This window comes from Oreochromis aureus, linkage group 7 (genome assembly GCF_013358895.1).
Source record: "Oreochromis aureus strain Israel breed Guangdong linkage group 7, ZZ_aureus, whole genome shotgun sequence".
In the NCBI taxonomy this organism is placed as follows: Eukaryota; Metazoa; Chordata; class Actinopteri; order Cichliformes; family Cichlidae; genus Oreochromis; species Oreochromis aureus.
In genome coordinates, this window is record NC_052948.1 from 15,872,652 (window position 1) to 15,894,104 (window position 21,453).

A 21,453-nucleotide genomic window follows, 5' to 3' on the forward strand; every position below is an offset into this window, starting at 1 on the left:
AATGCGAACACGATCTAGAAACGCTGCCGTCTCCTCTGGGATATATTAAACCCAAAAGTTCAGCAGCTTTAGTTCCCAGATGTTTAAGGACAGATGCTATATTGTGATAAACATGGCCATGTCCCAGCTTTTTTGAGATGTGTTGATGGCATCAAATTTAAAATCAAATGTTTTTCTTCAAATGTTTCCTGAGTTTAAACATCTGCTAAGTTTTCTGTGGTGTATTGTGAATACACTATGGGTGTGAGATTTGCAAATGATTGCCATTCTGCCGTTGTTTACATTTTATACATCGTTCTGACTTTTTTGGGAACTGCGTTTGTTTTTATTGCACAAAGGTTTGTTTTGTAACAGCTAAAAGTACTGAAACGTCTTTATTAATCAGAAGAGGCCATGCCATTATAATGGTACAAAACTAAGGTCAAACTGGATTATTTCTGAGCAACGATAAATGTTTAACTTTTGCAATTCATGCAAATATTGTCATGAAAAATAACCTATGCTGTCAGAGTGAGGGTTTGCCAATTTCTTTGTTCATTCGGGAATGGTTCCCTCGTTTAATTATGTTTTGGCTGGCATTTATAACATTCAGTGTCCGCATAACTCGCACTTTTTAAAAAAAAACAAAAAAAAACAACAAAAATAACTGAGGTACATTTGTGTAGCTGATTTGAGCAAAGATTCACTCAAAATTGTGCTTGGTCTGTAGGATCCATGCATACGGTACCCTTTACTGTATGCAGTGTCTTAAATGTCGAGTTCAGTCTGCGTGCTTTTTTTGCTTCGAGTCTGTATTGCTCTGTTGCCGCTTTCTGGTGCTCCACCTTCACTTTCAGGTGAGGCACAGGAAACTTCATTCTTCCTCTTTAACATGTTTTCTATCCAGCTGGAGCTGTGGCTTTGTGCTATTCTTTCGGGAGCGCAAAGTGAAGAGACTGTGCTCCTCCTTATGTTTTTGCCTGAGGTAATCAGCTCGCCGAAGCCCTGTTGGTGGGAGAAGGCGTAGGCAGAGCGGCGGGAGCTTGTCCTGCGTACTCGCCTCAGGTTCTGTTCCTGAGGTCCTTGTTTCTTCCTGGACTGTTGGAGACGACGAACCTGCGGAAATACATCATGGATGGGAAAAGTATGTAAATACACAACACATGGGTATTAAATATATAAAGTCCCCAATGTATAAAGCAAAGACCTAAATCTAATTTAAAAAGTACAAAGTATTATTAGCAAAGTATACACTATATTGCCAAAAGGAGGGATTAATATGATGTCACCTCACCCTTTTCAGCTATAACAGCTTGAACTGTCTGGGAAGACTTTCCAGAAGATTTAGCGGTGTTTATGGGAATTTTTGGCCATTCTTCCAGATGCACATTTGTAAGGTCAAACATTGATGTTTGAGAAGAAGGCCTGGCTCACAGTCCCCGCTCCAATTCATCCCAAACATGTTATGTCAGGTTGAGGTGCAGGCCAGTCAAGTTATTCCACACCAAACTGGCTCATTCATGTCTTCATAAAACTGCTTTGTGCACTGGCATACAGTCATGTTGTAACAGGAAGGGGCCGTCTCCAAACGGTTCCCATAAAGTTGGGAGCGTGAAATTGCCCAAAATGTCTTTGTGTGCTGAAGCATTAAGAATTCCTTTAACTGGAACTAAAAGGCTGAGCCCAACACCCGAAAACCCAACACCAAACTTTTTACTTAAATTTATACCCTCAGACAAATGCTGTTCTCCTGGCAACAGCATCAAGCATCACCCCCAGTGTGCGTTACACCACTGCATTTCACAAGGGTCTACAAACTGTCCTTAAGCAAATCTGAAGGCAACATGAAGCTTGGAGGTCCGTAGCGATTGATTCTGCAGAAAGTTGGTGACGTCTGCACAGTATGTGCCTCTGCATCCGCTGACCCTGCTCTGTTTTACGTGGCGAACCACTTTGTGGCTGAGTTGCTGTTTCCATCACTTCCACTTTGTTATAAAATTATATAACATGTATGACATTATAACATTAACTTTGTTATAACTAACAGATGGAAATACTGTGGAATATTTAGTAGCGGCGAAATTTCATGACTGGACCTATCGCAGTACCATGCTGGACTTCACTGAGCTCCTGAGAATGACCCATTCTTTACCAAATGTTTGTAGAAGCAGTCTGCATGCCTAGGTGCTTGATTTTATGCACCTGTGGCCGTGGAAGTGATTGCACACTTGAATTCAATGATTTGGTTGGGTGAGTAAATACTTTTGACAATATATTGTATGTAAAAGTGCTAATTCTGCAGAAACTCATACGATAAGAATTAGGTTACCAATACTGCAAACAGCATTTTACTGCTGCAGTTGGTTTGATTCTTAAGTCTAGTTGTTTTAGTCGTAGAGGCTGGTTTACAGATGAATTTGAGGAGTCTGGAGAGGATATAGGGAGGATCTGCTTCACTGATTTCTATTTATTATTTGTAATTTTCCTTAGTTATTACTTTTTATGAACAATTTCATAATCCTCAGTAGTTTTTTTTTGTGCAAAAATCTTAATCCAAAGAGTTAATAGTAACTACTGCTGTCAGATAAATATAGTGAAGTACTATTTGCCTATTAAATTTAGTTGAAGTATGAAGCTTCATACTTTACTATACTGACATAGTTACTTCCACCAGGTGTTCATTGTTTTGCTCAAACTTGCAGTTGCTGTAACTTCAGCTCCCTTTGAAGGCCTTAAATCCACATGGGGAGAAGAGTTGGCTGTATCTATGTCAGATGACATTTGGGATTGAGTCCTTACTCTGGTAAATTCCACATCACTCTGCGTTCACCACTCCCTATTACAATTTAAAGTAGTTCATAGGGCCCATTTATCTAAATCCAAATTATCTAAGATTTATCCTGACTTAGACCCTCGCTGTAATAGGTGCAGGTCTGATGATGCCAATCCAATCATACCCACATGTTTTGGACCTGCCCTGCCTTCGCACATTTTCGGGAGGAGTTTTTTTTGTACTCTGAACGAGGCTACCGACCTGAAACTGGCTCTCAACCCCCTCTTTGCTCTTTTTGCTACAGTGGGTGAGGATGATAAGTATATTAGCGGGGCAAAATGTCATTTGCTGTCCTCTGGTTCCCTCTCGGTTAGACGTGCCATTTTGGTGAGGTGGAAGGCTGCTGCCCCGCCCACCCATGTTCAGTGGCTTGCTGATCTCATGTCGTGTCTCAGTCCTGAAAAGATCCACTGCTCCATCCAGAATCATGGTGGCAAATTTGATCAAATCTGGGGTCTTTTTCTGACAAATTACCCCTAATCTTCAATTTAAGGACGTTCCTGCTGACTAACCGATTTGCTTATTTCATAGAGGTCCGACGACCTTCCACTTTGTAGGCTTCACCGTGTTAATGGGAATGTGAAATTCAGTTGTGTTACAGCTAACTTCTGTGTGGTCAGCATTGTCAGCATTAATCGCCTCTCCCGGGTTGTGGTGTTCTGCTAACTTTCTTTACCTATGTGTTAACGTGAGAATTCTGTTCTGTCTTCAATGTAACCATTTTTTGTGCTTCCCTTTTTTTGGGTAAACTATCTACAATATCTCAGTAAAAATATTTTGAGTAAACTTGCAGTTGCTGTACCTTGTCTGTCAACGTCGGGAAGAGATCCACTCTGAGGAACCTGACGACTAAGCCAGGCATAACACACACCACAGTGGTGAGCAGAACAACCAACCACACACTCTTCTCTGACAGACAGTTACGAGCCGTGCCTGAGGAGGAATAAACGGAAATGCAATTTTCTCGTATCAACGTAATTTTCTTGCGTACGCCACACTGAACCAGACTCACCGATAAATGGGAAACTGCTCGGAAAAATGCCAAACAAGCCGTCGCTCTGCATTGCAAATAATATGGCAAAGTACACCATCAGGCTCCCCCATATGAAGAGGTGATTGACTGCAGTCCAGTAGTGCGTGTCGAGTCCGATCTAGGAGCAGACGTGCATCAAACCATGATAAAAATAAGACCCTCTTTTCATTTAGCAGTCCTGTTTTGGCAGTATTTTGTGATATTTGCAGTCTCACCTGAACACTTACAACAATGACCAAGGACGTTGCTATGGTGACGGCAAACGCCTGTTGGTCTGAAAAGGGGGAGCCGTCTTCTTTCACCATGAGAGGGAAAGCCCCGTAGGGAATGAAGAAAAGCAGGAATGACGTGGCCATCCCCTGCAGTGTGCACAGGAAAAACTGACGCTTGTTGAAGAGAAGGTTTTGCTGGCCGGGTTTGTACAGACTTGGGTAGCGAAGGCTGTTCTGGTCATTGACATCCTTTAGAAAACAGAAAAAGCATGAGTATGATATTATAGACTCTTGTTTATTTTAATAAGAAATAAATTAAATGATGGGAGGATACTGAGGAAAATGTTCTGCAGCAGTTTTATGACAAATGGTCAGTTAAAGGGGATGAGTGTAGAGTATAAATTGGGATTAGTAACACTAATCGCATGGGTTAAATTTAAGCTACAACCTACTGTAGGGTTAGACTTTTAGGTACGTCTGATGGGTTTATCAATCATGACACAGTGAAAGAGGTCAACAGTAATAAAATATTCACCTGAATGACTTGACAGTATCTTGAAAAGAAGAAACAAAATTAAACTATGAGACGGCTCAGGAGCTTACCATCAGAGAGAGATTACTGAAATAAAAAAGTTAGCTTTTTGTGCAAAGTTTTAAAATATGCATAGCCACATTGAAATAAAACTTAAGTTATTTAACTTTGTACAAGATCTATTATTACCTGATCAAACAGTCCCATTGCTAGTACTGGCAGCGATGTGTAGACAATGTTGAAGAGGGTGATGAACCACTGGTCATACACAGTCTGTGGAAAGAGGACATTTTATTAGAGCAGGGTTTTTTCCCCAGCTATACAGGACAAACATTCAGAAGAGCGAGAGGTCCAGCTTCCAGCTCAGTATCAGAGAGAACAAAGGAAAGATCAGACCAGAGAGGAGGACAGAGGCATCAAGGAAAACAAGACTGAACACAAACTGGAAGAACATGGATGAAAGTCAGTGACATGGAAGAGTTCACGTGTTTCACCTTATTTAGAGTCTGTGGTACAATAAGTATAAACATACATAACCTTCACTTTTTATTCTAAACAAAGGCAGTCTGAATCATTCACAATGCAAATGAATCATGTAAATTGACTTGAACTACTACCTGAAATACGGAAAATTATAAATCTATTGAAATTCCAAACAGCACAAATTTTGTTCAGAACAATAAAACTTCAACTACCAGAAAATATTCAAACCATGTGTTCTGTAAATAGATGAAGTTATAATTTAAGGAGTTTTTGCAAATTCGAAACTGTGAATGTGTGTACTGTGGGGAAAAGTTTTTGTGTTTCTGTGACATTGTCACTGGTGTGGAGTGAACTGGGGAACAGTTTGAGAGGGGTCTTAAAGCAATGTCCAAACATCAAGCACTTCAAAATGAGACCTAACTTTGCTGTTTTCACAAGATAAAAAAAAAAAAAAAGGAAGATTTTGAGTTTCTCTTCGTTTATCAAGTTATGCTCACAACTTCTGCTTATCCAGATTTTTACAGTTAGCCATCCTAAACTGGAGGTATTTGACTTTGATGTGTGGAGCTGGAGCTGTAAAACCAAGCGTTCTAAATTGTAATTGTATAAATATGTATATAGCTTTTGCAGCTCAGATTCCATTTATTTTATTTGTATATATTGCGCATATAGTATATTTCAGGTTATAACAATAAGACGTTGGATAAATCTTAACTGATAACTCGTGGAGAAGAGGTGGGATTAAATAAGTGTGCACTTCTTCCCACTTCTTTTCGATATCTAAACTATTTTGTGCTTTATTTTGTATTGTTTTTCTCTTATCTTTTTTTCTAAATTACTTTCTGTATGTTGTTTACATGATCACAATAAAATGGAAAAAGCAAAACAAGTACAATAGCAGTCTGAGTTTATATTCAGGACTACAGGATGGTTCGCGATCACCTGAAACACCTTTTACATAGATCTAATTTTAAGATCTATGTAAAAGTTTTAAAAGAAACCTTAAAAGCAGAGAGCGCGTCTGCCTGACAAAGTGCATAGCTGTGCTTGATAGCTGAAGGCTCTGCCTCTTCTACTTTTGAAAACTCTACACAAGTAAGCCTATCTGTGCTGGTGTACCAGGGGAAGGTTTGACAGACTGTATTGTTCCCGGTTGCGAAGACTGTCCTCCAACAGGGAACATTTAGATTATTTCTTCTGCCGACTACTCTTCCTTCTAGACAAAGTGAACACATCTCCTTCACCTTTAGTCTATTAGGAACAAAAGGGACTCGGTCTGTTCCTAAATTAGATAAAAGACACTCCTGACAGGCCTTGTGGCTTCTACAGACTCAGAAGGAGACACATTTATTCCAGTGGTCCTGAGGTCAGCCTCCGTGACCTCACCACAAAACCAGACCTGACAGTTGGCATGCATAATTGATTCAACACACACATAAAAAAAAAAAAGCTTCAAATATGCTTGAAGGCTTCATTACAGTTTTCTCACCTGAGCTGAGAAGCCGCAGAAGAAACCGTACCAGAAGTGCACCAGGGTGAAGGCGAAGTTCTTGTAGAAGAAATATCCCAGAAAATTACACATGCGGAAGTAAGACCAGCGTCCGTGAACCAGCAAGAGCCTCTGCAGGTACCGGAACTGGGCAAAGGAGTAATCTGAGGCCAGAACAGCCTGCATCCCCTCCTGTCCGCTGATCCCAACACCGATGTGAGCAGCTGAGTAAGAAACACAGCATGTGAAGCACTGCCCTTCAAAACTGAAATATTCATCATTACAAACAGCTTTTACCAGTGACCGAAATGACAAGATTCTGGAAATATATTCACAAACATCGTTAAATAACAGTCTGGACTGAGTTTTTTTATAAATGAAGAAATGTTTTTACAACCAGCCATTTACACAGTGTGTGGCTGGTTGTAAAGTGTTGGGGCAGGGGAGGGCGTTGTAAATGATTTGGCTATTGTATGGTATACAAAAAAAGAAAAATTCTGTTAAGCAGAAAATAAGAACAAACATTCATCCAAGAATCACCCCAGTAAGTACTCAGCGGTTTGACTGCATAAGTCATATTATATGATTCACATAGTTTACCATAATCTTTCAGTTACCCTTGTGCCCTGTGGATGTGGGCATTCTCATTCACAGTGCTCCCTGTGATCTTTAACCATGCCAGCAAAATTTCCCTTCGAAGCATAACAGAATTACCAGCTCCCCTCAGGTTTTTCCTTTAATTTGTCACCCATCCGGAGTGAGTGCCTTACCTCTGGCAAGGCTGAAAATTCCCTCTACACACACATGAACTGAGCCCTTGGATGCAGAAGAATATGCATCCACATCAGTTTGTGATATTTTCTTGAGAACTCCTGATATTTCTTTTCATTTGTAAATGTTATACTTCACTTTGTAATAGTAATACATACTACATGCACGCCACACGTGGATGGTCTGAAACTTACTCTTGATCATGCTGACATCATTGGCTCCATCTCCTATGGCCAAGGTGACAGCTCTCTTGTGCCTCTTTACCAGCTCCACCACCTGAGCTTTCTGCATTGGCGTTACCCGGCAGCAGATCACCGTTTTACATAGACAGGCCAAATCCAACAGGATGTGCTCCAGCTGGGGCTCCAGAACGTGAGCCTAAGGGCAAAATACCCAGACCACACCTATTAAACCTATTATTACTGTCCTGTAACATCAACCCCCTGCGGAGGGGACACTAAGCAACATCCCTGTGTGCATCATGCACTCTGCCCGGGGCACAGCAAGAGAGCAGCTCGCGTGTAAAATGATGTTAATAAAATCCTGTAATAAAGCCGAGGGCAGAGCTTATTGTAGACTTTGTTCAGCCGCAGCAGGCAGAGACGCAGCAGACTCAACAAAGAACATCGGAGCCATTTAGCAAACAGTGTGAAACCAGCGGGCATCAGTAACAAAACAAAAACCAGCGCAGAAGTAGAAATGAGCATTTAATTAAAGGCAGTCTCCATGAAACCACTTTTCATTGTTATCTTACCAGACTGTGTCCATTGATAACTAAGGCATACTCTGCAATTATAGCTTCTTCAAACACAGAATCATCTGCAAACGCATCAGTCTTCTCAACATGTCCTGCACTGCTCACGCGACTCAGGCCGAGGATGTGCTCTTTGGCGCTCCTGAGGAAAGATGAAAGGCAGTGAAAGTGAATCACACCAGAATTCTCTTCAAGGCGGCTTTTTAGCATTTTAAATTCACAGATTTTCTATAAATGGGACATTTAATATCCAGAGAATACCACCCTGAATGTGAATTAAATGCAAAAAATATATAACATGTCACCTGAGCTGCTGCTGCACATCCTGCAGGGAGTGGCCGGAGATAACAAACACCTCATTCATGTCATCTCGCAGCATGTTGCAGGAGTACCCAATGTTCATTGCTGTCTCTAATGAAATTAAACAGTTTACAGTTGTGTATCTTTCCACAGACAATCTAGCCGATATTAAAGTCATCATTCACAGGTACCTAGTTTGTCCCCTGTAAGGACCCAGATTTTAATGTCAGCTAGATTTAGGCAGGCGATGGTCTCTGGAACTCCCTCCTGAAGTTTGTCTTCAATTGCCGTGGCTCCTAGAAGCTTCAACAAAGTCAGCAGTGAGTCAGCAGGACTAAATGGGATCGATCGCTTTGGGAGTGTACACAAAAGCATGTCAATTTTACCTTCATGCCCAGTTCAATCTCGTCGTAAAGGACAGCAAGCTGATCTTCACGATTCTCTATTACAGTGCTGGCAAAGAGAAGCCTCTTCATCCAAACTTTAAAATAATCTTCATCGAGGTCTTTGTAGGCCAGAGCTAATGTTCGAAGCCCTTCCCCAGCAAATTCCTGCATGAAAAACGATGGAAAAATAAACATCTGACTAAGAGAACAAATCATTAAATCTGCGATCCAGGGTGCAATTATTTACAAAGAAGGAGACATTATGTTATCCACTCTGATAACACTTACACTGAGGTGTTCTGAGGTAGTGTACATAAGGTTTTCACTGGATGGATCCAGACGTTCAAAAATAATCGTGTCAGCGCCTTTGGAGTAGAGTTTAATCTGGCCTTCTGGGCTTCTCACTATATAACAAGACAAAACGCAGCAAGAGGACAAATAATACATGGATTATTTGGCTGTCAACTAAATTGTCAGTAGATACAAAATAATCAGACATATTGCCTCGTGTTGCTATTTCGTAATTATTGTCCACAGAGTTTCATGATGACTACTTGTGAATTAATCGTGGCGTTGCTGTTATGAGTGAAGACCTAACCAATGACACTCATTCTCTTGCGCACGTTGTTGAAGTCCAGTATGGCCAGAAGCTGGTAGGTGACGGTTCGTCCCATCTCACACAGTGTGACGGTTTCTGGGGTTCGCGCCCGGAAGACAAACCCAAAGTTTCGCGCCGCAGTGACCAGTGCTCCCTCATCAGGTGACTGTGCCTGGTACACCAAATTTCCTTCATTTGAACATAAACACATCAGTGAATCGGAGTTCTTTGAATTTTTACAGCTACAGTGTCTGGATCATGTATGTTTACCTTCGCTCTTCTCCTCTGGCATGACAGTGTGACACAAGGCCAGCAGCCTGAAAAACTCCTGCACTGCAGGATCCTCCATTTTGATGGCTTCGACCAAGCTGCTGTCGAAAAACTTGAACCTTCTGTCGCAGAGAGGGTTGAAGGAAAAATCCACGCAGGCTGTTTTCTGAGGGCACATGAAAGCACCAGCTCAGTGATTGTGTCACATCTGTTTCATTAGAAAGAGAAAGAATTTCTGCTTTTTTCAATCTGCTCACCTCTGTAATTTCCACCTTCTGGTCAAATTCATCGTAGACATCACCTAAAAACATAAAAGTAACAATGGCAGTTTTATTTATATAGCACATTTGATTATAAGTGAACACAGTGTGCTTAACACAGAAGAGAAAAACATAAAAACCTCTGCAGGTTTACAATTCCCCTTAACCCCTTAAAGCCTGAACCACGAAGCAATTGCCAGGAAATTCAAGTTTTTTGAAAATGTTGTTATTTATTGCTGAAAAACATATCGTGCAATCTATTTTGCTTTTTCGGGGGGGAGAGGGGCACCAATGATATAGAAGTCTAAAAAATCCCATGTTTCAAATATGATGCGCTAGGCGTTAAGGGGTTAAAGCACAAGCACACAGCTATTGACTGAAGTCCTGTGTGAACAGAAAGGCTTTGAGCCTGTTTTTGAATGTCGCCACAGATGTGATTGATCCCTGATCAGCAGGTAGCTGGTTCCAAAGAACAGGAGCGCGGTAACCGAAAGCAGCCTCAGCACACTTGGATCTCAGGAACACTTAAAAAAGGGACAGAGCTCTAACTGGGTTATAAACAGTGAACAAGTCGGAGATGTGGTGGGAAAGGCGAACAATTGAGAGCTTTATCATTAATTGATTTGTCGAAGATTGAGAAGTAATCGCCTCTGTGGTTGGACCTGGCTGCCAGGATTACCCCCTGAAGTCTGCTACAGTAAATATGACCAAACTATTTTAATATTTTAGGGTGAACAAACTAAAAAAAACAAAAACATTTAGACTTATCGATCACACAGCTCCCATCCTAAACTGTTCAGTAGTTTTTGTTGAAGATTAGCCCAATTTAACTGAGAGGCTAATTAGCCCAGTGTTTTAACCCTGTAAGAGGCCACTAGTACTACAGCTCCATACCATACATCTGTCCATTAATGGAGCACTTGCTGAAGACCATGATGTTCTGGGTCAGGGTGCCTGTCTTGTCAGAGAAGATGAACTCCACTTGGCCCAGCTCCTCATTCAGGGTGGTGGTGCGAGCTTCGGCTGCAGTGCCCATCGGGCTGTGGTACATCTTCCGGTCCCAGTTAATGAAGTAACTGTGACCAAGTCGCAGGACTTCCACACTGAAGAAAGTGTATTGAGCAATACAACTATTTACCAGCTTCCTAGTAAGTGTGATTGCCTTAATTTGAAAATGTCTTATACGACGACTGCATAGGTGCTTACCTGACATACAGCGAGATGGGCACAACAGTGTTGAGGATGATGATGTAGGACCAGAAGGTGAGGAATCCAGAGAACACAGCGCTAATCTGGAACGTGTCCCACGGCAAAAACACTCTGAAGTTTGTGCCAACATACGTCTCCCAAATAGTGTGTCCAATTGCCAAAACAACTCCCATACAAATAAGGAAGGCAAAAATCTGAAAAAAGAGAAGAGTACATATTTTTGTTCCCCAAGATGCATCAAATAAAGTGGTATGTTGTATATGCATATATGAGCATATCTGTAGTAAAAGGTGCAAAATGTGACATTTAAAACCTGTGAATGCAACTCTGGACTGCCAGCTTTTCAAAGAGAAATAAATCACACAGTCCACCTCCCTCTGCAATTTATTTACAACAAGAACGGCTGCTTTTAAAATAGCCAACCAAGCCACAATCATCAGCCCATGCTAGCATCATAAATGCATAGCAGAGTTACAAAAATTAGCCTACCCACAAAACCAGAGTGTTCATGAGTTTGTCAATACTGGTCCTTTTCAGTTTCGTCCTTCCACAGTTCTGCATCAGTTTGGTTTGTGAGCCTGTTGAGCAGACGCACAAACAACCGTCAGTGTTGAAAGAATATTAATAAGACTGTCTGTGACCTTTCCATCGAGGCAAAGAAGAAAAATATAGACGCAGCTAATGGATGTGGAGAATAAAACCATTAAAAACCAACTATTACCAGCAAATATGACCATTCCAAAGCACCACTCAGTGTTTCTGAGTACACAGCCCCGCAGAAGCATTTTTTCATTATCCAGAGGATATTTATTGCCTTTCCAGTATAATGTTCCAGTAAACCTATCCAGCTTGTTGTTTGGAGGCTCACAAATGACTTCTCCTGAGGAACAAAGGAAGACAAAGATTCATCAGCCATGACTGATCAAACTGTCACAAATAATTAGATACAAGTAGACAAAATGAGAGAAAATGTGAAAATAAAAACTTTGGCATCATCTCACCATCAAAGTCCATCAGTTTAGAAATGTCTCCCAAATCTGAGGTAACGGTTAAAGCCTGGCGGACTTTTAGATTGGTCTCTCTGGAGGGAAAAAAAAGGAAGACAAAGAAAAGTTGGCTATTTTTGCTAAACGTCAAATTAAATATACGTGTGCACTTTTTGTGCTCATATGAATGTCTTGTGCGATTGCTCCCGCCTCACTTTTTTTATACCTTGCGCAGAACTTACCCATCTAGCTCTGCAGTCTCAACATAGCACAGACCATAAGGCTCACTGCTACAGAGAAGGAGGATGTCTGCCTGTGTGTGAATCCAATACAAAATTACTCAGCAGTGGAAAAAAAGGCAATAAATCAATTTCTGCATCACTGAACCTGCAACAGCACTCAGCTGGCCCCATTTCCCCCCAAAGAACCCATTTTCTTTACTACATGTTAATCTAAAAGGCTGATATTACACTCTAGCGTGTAGTGTGAGAGTGTCATAGCAATGCTTTACTCACAGCAACAAACTGATTGTTCTCTAGTTTGATGATATCCCCTACTCGAACATTCATCCATTTTTCATTCTGCAAACTTGAAAAACAGGAAACACAAAAGGTTAGGAATATCTGTAAATGTAGCCACTGCAGGAAAGCATCTACAAATCCAATTCCAGAGTTGAGTTGGGACGCTGCTTAAAATGTAAACGATCACAGAATGCAATGATTCCAAAATGGGAAGTGCACATGGCAAAAAGCAGACCTGATTTTTTTCTGTCCATGTTCAGACAGCAGTCCATTTTTAATGTCTCATATTACCATGTTACACCAAATCCCCCCATAAAGCATGTTTTCTCTTCATTCTGAAACAGCTTGACTTTGGTCTCCAGCAGAAACAGTAACAGAGTTACAGTTATTTAAAAAGTGCTCAAAGGTGCCCATGGTAAATAAAGGATTGACAGAAACATTTTTGTATTTCATGAAAAATATTCGCTTTTTGGAATTCAGTGTCAGCAACACGTCTTTAAAAAACTTAAGATGCGATCAACAAAAGGCCAGAGAGGTAAGTGGTGCTAAAACGAAACAGCTGGAGGAAGATTTTGATTTGGCAGCAAGTCAGTAACATTAATGGGTATAAAAGACATCTTAGAGAGGCAGAGTTTCTCAGAAGTAAAGACAGGCAGAGGTTCACCAAAGTGCAAAAAACCCAAAAATAACAAAAAACTTAAAATTAATGTTCCTCCACGTAAAGTTGTAAAGACTTTAACATCATATACACACATAATATCATCAAAAGATTCAGTATCTGGAGAAATCTCCAGGCCAAAGATCAATACTGGATGTCTGTGATCTTCAGGTCTTCAGATGCCACTGGATTAAAAACAGGTGTGATTCTCTCATGGAGATCACTGTGGGCCATTAACACTTCCAGAAATCACTGTCTGTGAACACAGTTCACCGTATCACCCACAAATGCAGGTTAAAGCTCGATCACACAAAGCAGAAACACCTCTGTGTCTTGGAGGCAAATCTCATTCAAAAATGGACTGAAGCAAAGTGGAAAACTATTCTTTGGTCAAATGAATCAAAAATGGAAATTCTTTTTGGAAAACATGGACGCCACGTCCTGTGGTCTAAAGAGCAGAGGGACCATCCGGCTTGTTATCAGCACTGAGTTCAAATGCATGCATCTCTGATGGTATGTCAGTGCATCAGTGCCTATAGAACTGGCAGCTTTCACATCTGGAACAGCATGACCTCATAATAGAAGAGTCTGGGTTGTTGATCTGGTCTGCCTGCAGTCCAGACCTTTCATTAATTTCACATAGCTAGAATCTAATATCTGACAACACTGGGATATTCCTCTCCCAAAAGTCCATCAGCTGGACTCCTCACTTCCCAGACATTTATGAACTGTTGTTAACAGAAGAGGGGATGCTACACAGTTGTAAACACGCCCCATTACAACCTTTTTATCCTTGTTGCTGTCATCAAATTCGACAGCTTCTTGTTTTGTTTTCTTTAAGTTTCTTTTTAAATGCTTTCTCAGCTGAAACATTTGACATGTTATTTGTTTTTATTGCATTCTGTTTATTTACACTTTACACGTCCCAACTTTTTCCGAACTGGGTGTGTAAATGAGAAAGGCAGAGGAATATCATAGAGTACCTTCCTCTGATGAGAACCTGTGACTGCCGGTTGTTGACTTGTTGGTCGCTCTTGTATCGGAACTGAAATTTTTAAAAAGGGGTTACAAATTTGAAGAAAAGATGTGAAAAGAATATCATTCAAACAAATTGTAAGAGATAAACAATGAAACTAACATAGTCATCTGTGGCGTCCTTAACAGCCGTGATCACGAGCACAAACACCAAAGGCACGATGGTTGTGAACCAGGACAGGGAGGATATTTCTGGAATTAACTGTGAGCAAAGTTTGCATTAGCCCTCTTTGTTTCCTACATCAATCAAATTATAGTTTAAGGACACAATCAGTAGCACTTTTTCCTACCTGCAGTATTAAGAGCACTGAGAAGTAAGCGTTTGCCACCCTCTGGAACTGCTCAAACAAGTTGATGGGCAGGAAGGTGAAGATATTGTACTTTGAGGTTTTGATGCGATTATCCTGAAGATTCACATCGTTAGAAACAGCACCGATGAAACCCCACAGCCGACACTTAAAGCAAATTTAATGCAGGTAACTTACGGCATAAGAGAACCTGTCATTGTAGTCCCACGCGTTGGCTTTCACGCGGCGCTCTTTCTCTACAGAGAAGACAACACAGAGGCAAGGAGAATTTAAAGTAAGAGCTCCTCGTTCCATCTAAAGTCTGCCTCTCACACACTGTTGCGACTTTCATCCATAAATAAAGCCGCGGCCAGGGCTGAGTTGGTTGTGTCCCTGTGACGCGCCTCCAATAATCCATAATGAGTCGTACTTGTACTTTGCGTATTTATCTTAAGAACAAAACAAAGACAAACGTTTGCGCTTTCAATCAAATTACAAATAGCGCATGCATTAACTGATGTGCCAAAAAAATGACGGTCAACAAAAAAGTTTGCCCACAAACCACTCACCCAACAACATCTGCTGCGAACACAGAGATCAGGTAAATAGACTGCGACCACACCCCCATGCAATCACCTGAGATACAGGTAAAGCTATACACCTGTGCCACCATAACAAATAAACAAAACATAAGTATTGACTTTGGCTCTTACACACACATAGCAGAACAAATTTGACATCAATATGAGATTTTGGCCATTTGTCTATATTTTCTTTCCGTTTAAAATCTTAAAATACTTTTTTTTCTTTCAGACTGCCCTAACATTTATTTTCCTTCCAAAACACATCTTGAAATGAGAGCCAAATCCTAAAGAAAGCTTAGTTAACTTAGGGTAAAGTTTCATAACTGTGTATTTTATCTTTTTTTTTATTCTCAAGGCCATTCTTACTGAACACAGTAATTTGTCTTAGATTGATTTTTTTTCTTTTGCTCTTTATTTATTGTAAGAGAAAGGACGCAGAGGTCTCGGTTCACTTATCTGCAAATAAAAGGATGACTTATTTATGAAGAGACAAAGTAAAAGGGTGTTTCAAGTGCCAACATGTTCCTCTGTTGTGGTGATTACTGAAGATAAGGATGATGAAACCTTTTCCTACATTGCCGTATTTCACAAGAGTGGTATTACATGGTCAAGCCAGCAAACCCCGTGATGTTGCAACGTCCCACTTTTAGTTCCGTAAGCTTGACTGTGGTTGATAAAACTTCCTTTAAAAAAAAGGTTTGACTATATTTACAATGGAGAGCTCACTCGCAGTTTATCTGGTACAAGAAGAGGTAATTCTTTGATTAGCACATGTTTTTTATTATTTCTCCGTTAAATGTTTAACGACATCTTTGATTACTATTTCAACATAAGGTTCTAAGTCTTATTTCCTGAACTTTGAATACGAGTTTCATTGAGGGATAATGGTGGAGACAGATCTTTAATTCATATCTTTATATGTATTAAAACAGACATCCTTATTTTTGGAGCACCGCCACCAAAATTGTGGGTACCGGTAAATTTGTGTTTGGTTGATTCAAACACACCTTCTTTGTTGTAAAAAACAAAAAAAACAATTATTTGCTCTGGGAAATCAATTTTATACCATTTGAAAGCCTGTTTATTCCCCTTTAAATAGTGCCACAATTGTAAAGAACAGGCTGGGTTGAGCAGCAGAGTTGAGTATGTGGGCTGTGCCCATTAAAAACTTGCCAGTTCTTCTTTGCCAATACCAAACAGCTTATTCTGCTATTGATTCTCAGCAGCCTCAGTAGCATGATGTGGAAGGACACATCCACAAAAGCCTGGCACCTTCTCCTCACCCTGTAGGATGGCATCCTATTCTTCAACCAACATTTTCCACAAGTCAGCCAGTGTGGTTGTGTTGGTCACTCTGGGATGAAGCGCACACCCAAGCTGATCCAATAGTGTTCAATGAAGTTGAAGTCAGGACTGCAGACAGTTCATTTTATCCTCTCCGCTCCCAAATTCTGGAGGTAGTTTCTGTTAAACCCCAATCTGTGGGAGACCCATTATCATCTTGAAGGACAGACTTCAGTCCCAGACTGTGTAGATATAAGATGGCCACTGGTGGCACAATTTCAACTTGATATCTCCCTGCACTGAGACTGCCTGCAAAGATGGCCAGCCTTGTTTTTCTAGTAAGGAAAATGCCACCACACACCTCCATACTACCTCGAACAAAAGCTGTTACCCTATCAGTTCAGCAATGAGCATAGTATTCTCTGCATCTTCTCCACACTTTGACCATACAATCCAACTGCATTGGGCAGAATCTGGACTTAGAGATGGATATGACATTCCTCCACATGTTCAGGTTCAAGTGCACATGTTGCTGACACCAGCACAAACAAGCCTGATGGTGAAATGCAGTCATGGCAGGCCTCCTGGCAGTCCTAGGAGAGCGGACTTTGTGTGGTCTTTTCCTGATTGTCTGGGTAGAGACCTATAACCATATAGTCCTGAAAACCTTGACTGCAAATCTGTGGAAGACTGCCTACAGGGTGCTGATAGGGTGAGGAAACAGTCTTCTTATGTTCTTGGGAAGCCCACTTCTAGCTTGTCACATCCCCTATTATATAGAACTTGGCCATAAATTTGAAGGGCTTACTCCAAATAATGGTGCAACTTGTTTTTGTGGAACACCGGCTTGAAATTGCCCAGTGGCACAGGCGCACATCAGTCAAACATGGCATGCTTGCAGCAGACACCAACTGACCCCTGTAGCAGGATCCATGCTCGTGTACCAGAAGCTCAAAACAAGAGTCAATAGCAGAATAAGCTGTTTGGCATAGGCAGAGAAGATGTGGCAAGTTTTTCACGGGCACAACCCACACATTCAACTCTGCTGCTCAACCCACAAATACAAATCTGGCACCATTTAAGTGAAAATAAACAAGCTTCCCAATGGTATAAGATTTACTGACAAGAAGCAGAATTCTAACAACAAAGAAATAATTGACCAAACACAAATTTCTCTACTTTTTGTGCAAAGTTTAGTTCAAAGAATCCTTTGCAAAAATTCAGTTTCACACACTTGCAGACTGTAAAGTGAGAAGACTGGAAAGGCTCTTGTAAAGTTAATCTAAAGCTCGTCATCAGTTCACTTAGCTTCACACTGATGGTGGAAACGAGAAAAGGGAAGCCTTTACTTTGACTAAATGAAATAAAATCCTACCAGCCCTTCTAGAGCTCATCAGTCAACATGATACAACATGTTTAACTAATCTATCAAATTAAAGCGCACACCCTTTTTTTTTCTCAGAAGCTCAAAACACCCTTCTCTACCACTTCTTAGTGAAACTGTCATGTAGTTTCACTCATCTTTTCATCCTGCGTTCCATTCTTCTCATGAGCAAGACTTTGTGTATGTGACATCTATAGAAGTATAATGGATTAACCATGGCATCTTAAAAAAGGCTGACTTGGTAAAAGCTACTTTCAGTTGCTCCCTTATTCACAAGGGGTCACAGCAGCAGGTAGCTCTGCATATTTGATTTGCCAGCATTTTAATGTCTGATGTCCTTCCCGACCCATCCCAAAGGGATATGCGTCTCCGCCCAGGATCGAGCACTTGCCAGGTGAAACTACAAACCCCTAAACTTGGTAAAGCTTCAAATGATGTCTTTTTGCATGCGTCTACTTGAAACACACCTTGCCTTGGCCTGCCCGTCTTACCCAACAGCTGAAGACGTCATCTCCCAACTTTGACATTTTTCTCATGGGTCATACATAAACACGATGCATTAAGGGTCATTAATATGTCTGGCCACCCTTTCTAATCAGTCTCGATGTGAAAAATGTTGACTCTCAAACAAGAGCCGGTGTATTTCCTGCAAATGCTGAGATCATTTATCAGAGCACTTTAACTTTTTACACAAAGGAGCTCCCGAAAGAGCATGTGCACTGACAGATCTGCTGTTTCCAAACAAGGTTAAAACATTGTTGAATTATGCATAACGCACCTGCACAGAGCTGCAAAAGGATAGAGCATCTAACACGACAGCTGGGATCATCCTGCTATCACTTACTATGATACTTAATTATTAAGGGAGGCCACTATTGTTCAAACCATTTGGTCTGCTTAAGCATATAATTAGGGAAATATTTCTTTTTTTTTCAGGGAATTTCAGTGGACTTGAAAAGAGATGCAAGTCTGAACAGCTTACAGTGAAGTGATTCAGGAAATATTTCAGGTAGTCACTCACTCTGAGGACTCTAACAGTAATACAGGAAGCATTAAGGTGAGCTGTCTCACTAGCAATGCCACATCTTTATTCCTAAAAGGATAATTACACCTATTATTGAGGAATTGAAATCCCATCCAAAGTGCAAGGAAATACACATGCCTTCACTCAGCATAAGGTCACCTTGATTTAATTTTGTGTGTGTAATGTTGCGCACAAGGATGCTGCAGATGACAAACATGCAATCTGCATACACAAAGCACGTGAAGAGCACAGATAGCACAGGCGCACACCAGCACAGAGAAAGAGAGAAGTTACATTTCATCTTTCCAAAGCAGTGCACTGCACCATTAGAGGATGAGGAGAACATCTGCGAAGCGAGGAAGGCACAAGCTCCGCCTTCTGCTTTTAAAAGTTAAAAGAAAAAAAAGAAAAAACTTCCTGTGTTTTAAATTTATATGCAACTCGCCTGCCTGAAACCTCACAGTTTAACTGCATTTTTGCCCTACTTTTAAGATATTGCATTGTGGAATGCATTGTAATGTTGTTATAAAGAAATCAATTACAACTACAAATCAGTCTTACCAACATGAGGTTTTCTTCTCCAGAATGCCTCCATCTTCTCCTGGGACCTCCCGAGGGTTTCCCTGGAAGGCAGATGGAGGACCCAGGCTTAACAAACAATAAACCCTGCACTGGCAGAGGTGTAGGAAAGAGCAATAAATGCACCATAATGGCATTACATGTGACTGTTTATCAAGGCGCTTTTAAACTGCTGGTGTAAGCAGCAGAAGGCAAATCCCCAGTGTCTCATTGGGGTTTCCAGGTGAGGTGTAACCCCTGGCTGAAGTGCACATCTAGGCTCTTCGTTTTCAAAAGAAGGAGCCTGTCTATATTGAAGTTTTCTCTATCTGTGCGTAGAATAAAACAAAAAGGTGAAGTGTGACCGCAATTATCCAGTTCTTACCTTGCACAGATTTCTCACAGGCGCAGACTTGTGTTATCTCCATGTATCCTGTCATTTACCGGCGACCATTTATTTCAAGTAGCGCCTTCCGCTGATTTCTTCGCAGCGGACCCTGTCGCCCTCTTCCTGAACAGAAATCATCAGAGATATAGACACAGGAAGAAAAAACGCTGTTCAGCTGTGGTGATGCTGCTGTCGCTGTTGCGGTTAGAAGCTTGCTAATAATAATAAAGAAAGCAGGACTGCGGGCGGCGTGGGCTGTGAGGATGGTGCAGGCAGGCAACAATCAGCAGCCACAAATGAGCGGAGAAATAACGAGAGGCAGCAGAAATCATCCGACGATCACTCACCGAGAGCCGCGACATGGTGATGAAGCTGCAGCCCTCTTCTTCTGGGAGAAGTGGAAGTGAGTGAGTGTGAGTGTGCTGCAATGAACACCTCTTTCTCCCCCCCCCTCTCTCCCTTACTCAGCCCGGTCTCTTGGCAAAACACGAAACAGAAAAAAAAGAAGTATGTTTACTGTGTGGAGCAGGTAGGCTACGCTTTTCAGACGTGTCACCCTGGCAACCAAGTGAAAAAGAGCTAAACAGGAAGGTAACAACCTGTCTCCAAACTAAGCCAACAATAATAAGTGCGATTATTGTTTAACCCTAGCCTAGTTTTAATTATCTGAATCTAATCTAAATTGCTTTTATTGCCTTTACAAGCTTTGCATTTTTTACAGTACTTAGTAGTACGAAAGAAAGCACTTACATAGAGCACTTTAAGAAACAACATAGTTGACAAAAGTGCTTTCCCGTTAAAAGACAGTAATAACCAGGGGTGGAAGTAACGAATTACAGTAACTCACGTTACTGTAATTAAGTAGATTTTTTGAGTACTTGTACTTTTATGAGTAATTTTTCTAGTGTGTAATTTTACTCATACTTGAGTACAACTTACAGCATGTAATCTACCCAGATAGCAAGGAAACATTGAAACAATGTTAAGTCAATATGAGGCGACGTCATTGAAGCAACGTTGAAGTGTGACGTTGACCCAACGTCATTCTTGCACCCATTTTTAACGTTGAAACAACGTCAGGTTTTGATGTTGAATCAATGTTGAAACCTGACATTGATTCTACGTTATATTTTCTAACACTGTTGACATTGAAACAATGTCAGATTCTGATATTGAAACACTGTTGAGCTATGGTATTAATTTTCCACCTCTTTCGTACAGTTGCTTTTTATTGAAAAAAAAACAAAAAAACCAAAAAAGGTCAATAGACATGTATCATTTGCAAAATACTTTATTAAAAGACAAAGTTTCCTATTTACATTTCTATGTTTCACGTCACTTTTATTATTTACTCCGGGATGGGGATGGATGATGTGCGGCCCTGCGCGCCACCCGCACGATCTGGAGCATATCTGAGCCATTTCTGGACTGCTTGAGCAAAGACCAACTCAGACAGAGTTCGCCCCTAGCTGCTACGCCAGGCCATCTAGGACAAAAATAGACACACACACAAAAAAACAAAGACAAAAAAAAGGGAATTAGAGCACATGAATAAGCTCTTGTTAACTGTCTTCAGCAGGGAGAAAGTATGTAAACTCCTAGGCTGATAAACATGAAAGTCACCAGGCGGAAATC

At 40.9% G+C, this 21,453-nt stretch overlaps 1 protein-coding gene across 4 annotated transcripts; it reads right to left on the reverse strand.

The window, feature by feature from the left end:
- Positions 1-361: 361 nt before the first annotated feature.
- atp8b4 (ATPase phospholipid transporting 8B4) lies at positions 362-20,408 on the reverse strand. Of its 4 annotated transcripts, none has more exons than XM_039615887.1 (29): positions 20,166-20,407; positions 19,816-19,937; positions 19,434-19,495; positions 14,795-14,853; positions 14,600-14,713; positions 14,413-14,511; positions 14,258-14,319; positions 12,611-12,683; positions 12,338-12,408; positions 12,111-12,190; positions 11,831-11,989; positions 11,599-11,687; positions 11,107-11,303; positions 10,795-11,003; positions 9,898-9,941; positions 9,641-9,806; positions 9,371-9,559; positions 9,061-9,176; positions 8,773-8,937; positions 8,578-8,689; positions 8,392-8,497; positions 8,087-8,228; positions 7,527-7,710; positions 6,562-6,785; positions 4,779-4,862; positions 4,061-4,306; positions 3,825-3,963; positions 3,615-3,745; positions 362-1,095 (listed from the first exon to the last, which is right to left on the reverse strand). In XM_039615887.1, the coding sequence occupies exons 3-29, from the start codon at positions 19,465-19,467 to the stop codon at positions 748-750; spliced, it is 3,642 nt and encodes a 1,213-aa protein (XP_039471821.1). In that variant the 5' UTR covers positions 19,468-19,495; positions 19,816-19,937; positions 20,166-20,407; the 3' UTR covers positions 362-747. The 4 variants fall into 4 exon arrangements, with proteins under 4 accessions (XP_039471821.1, XP_039471820.1, XP_039471819.1 ...); XM_039615886.1 differs by having other exon boundaries at positions 19,816-19,941; XM_039615885.1 differs by lacking the exon at positions 19,434-19,495 and having other exon boundaries at positions 20,166-20,408.
- Between the last annotated feature and the right edge of the window lie 1,045 nt (positions 20,409-21,453).

Excerpts from the sequence above, each read along its gene's own strand:
- atp8b4 (XM_039615885.1), bottom strand. The coding sequence starts at position 19,870 with ATGACAGGATACATGGAGATAACACAAGTCTGCGCCTGTGAGAAATCT. Across the intron at positions 14,320-14,412 it reads AGGACGCCACAGATGACTAT|TTCCGATACAAGAGCGACCA; the intron begins GTTAGTTTCATT and ends TAAAAATTTCAG. Across the intron at positions 11,688-11,830 it reads TGGAATGGTCATATTTGCTG|GCTCACAAACCAAACTGATG; the intron begins GTAATAGTTGGT and ends TCTGCTCAACAG.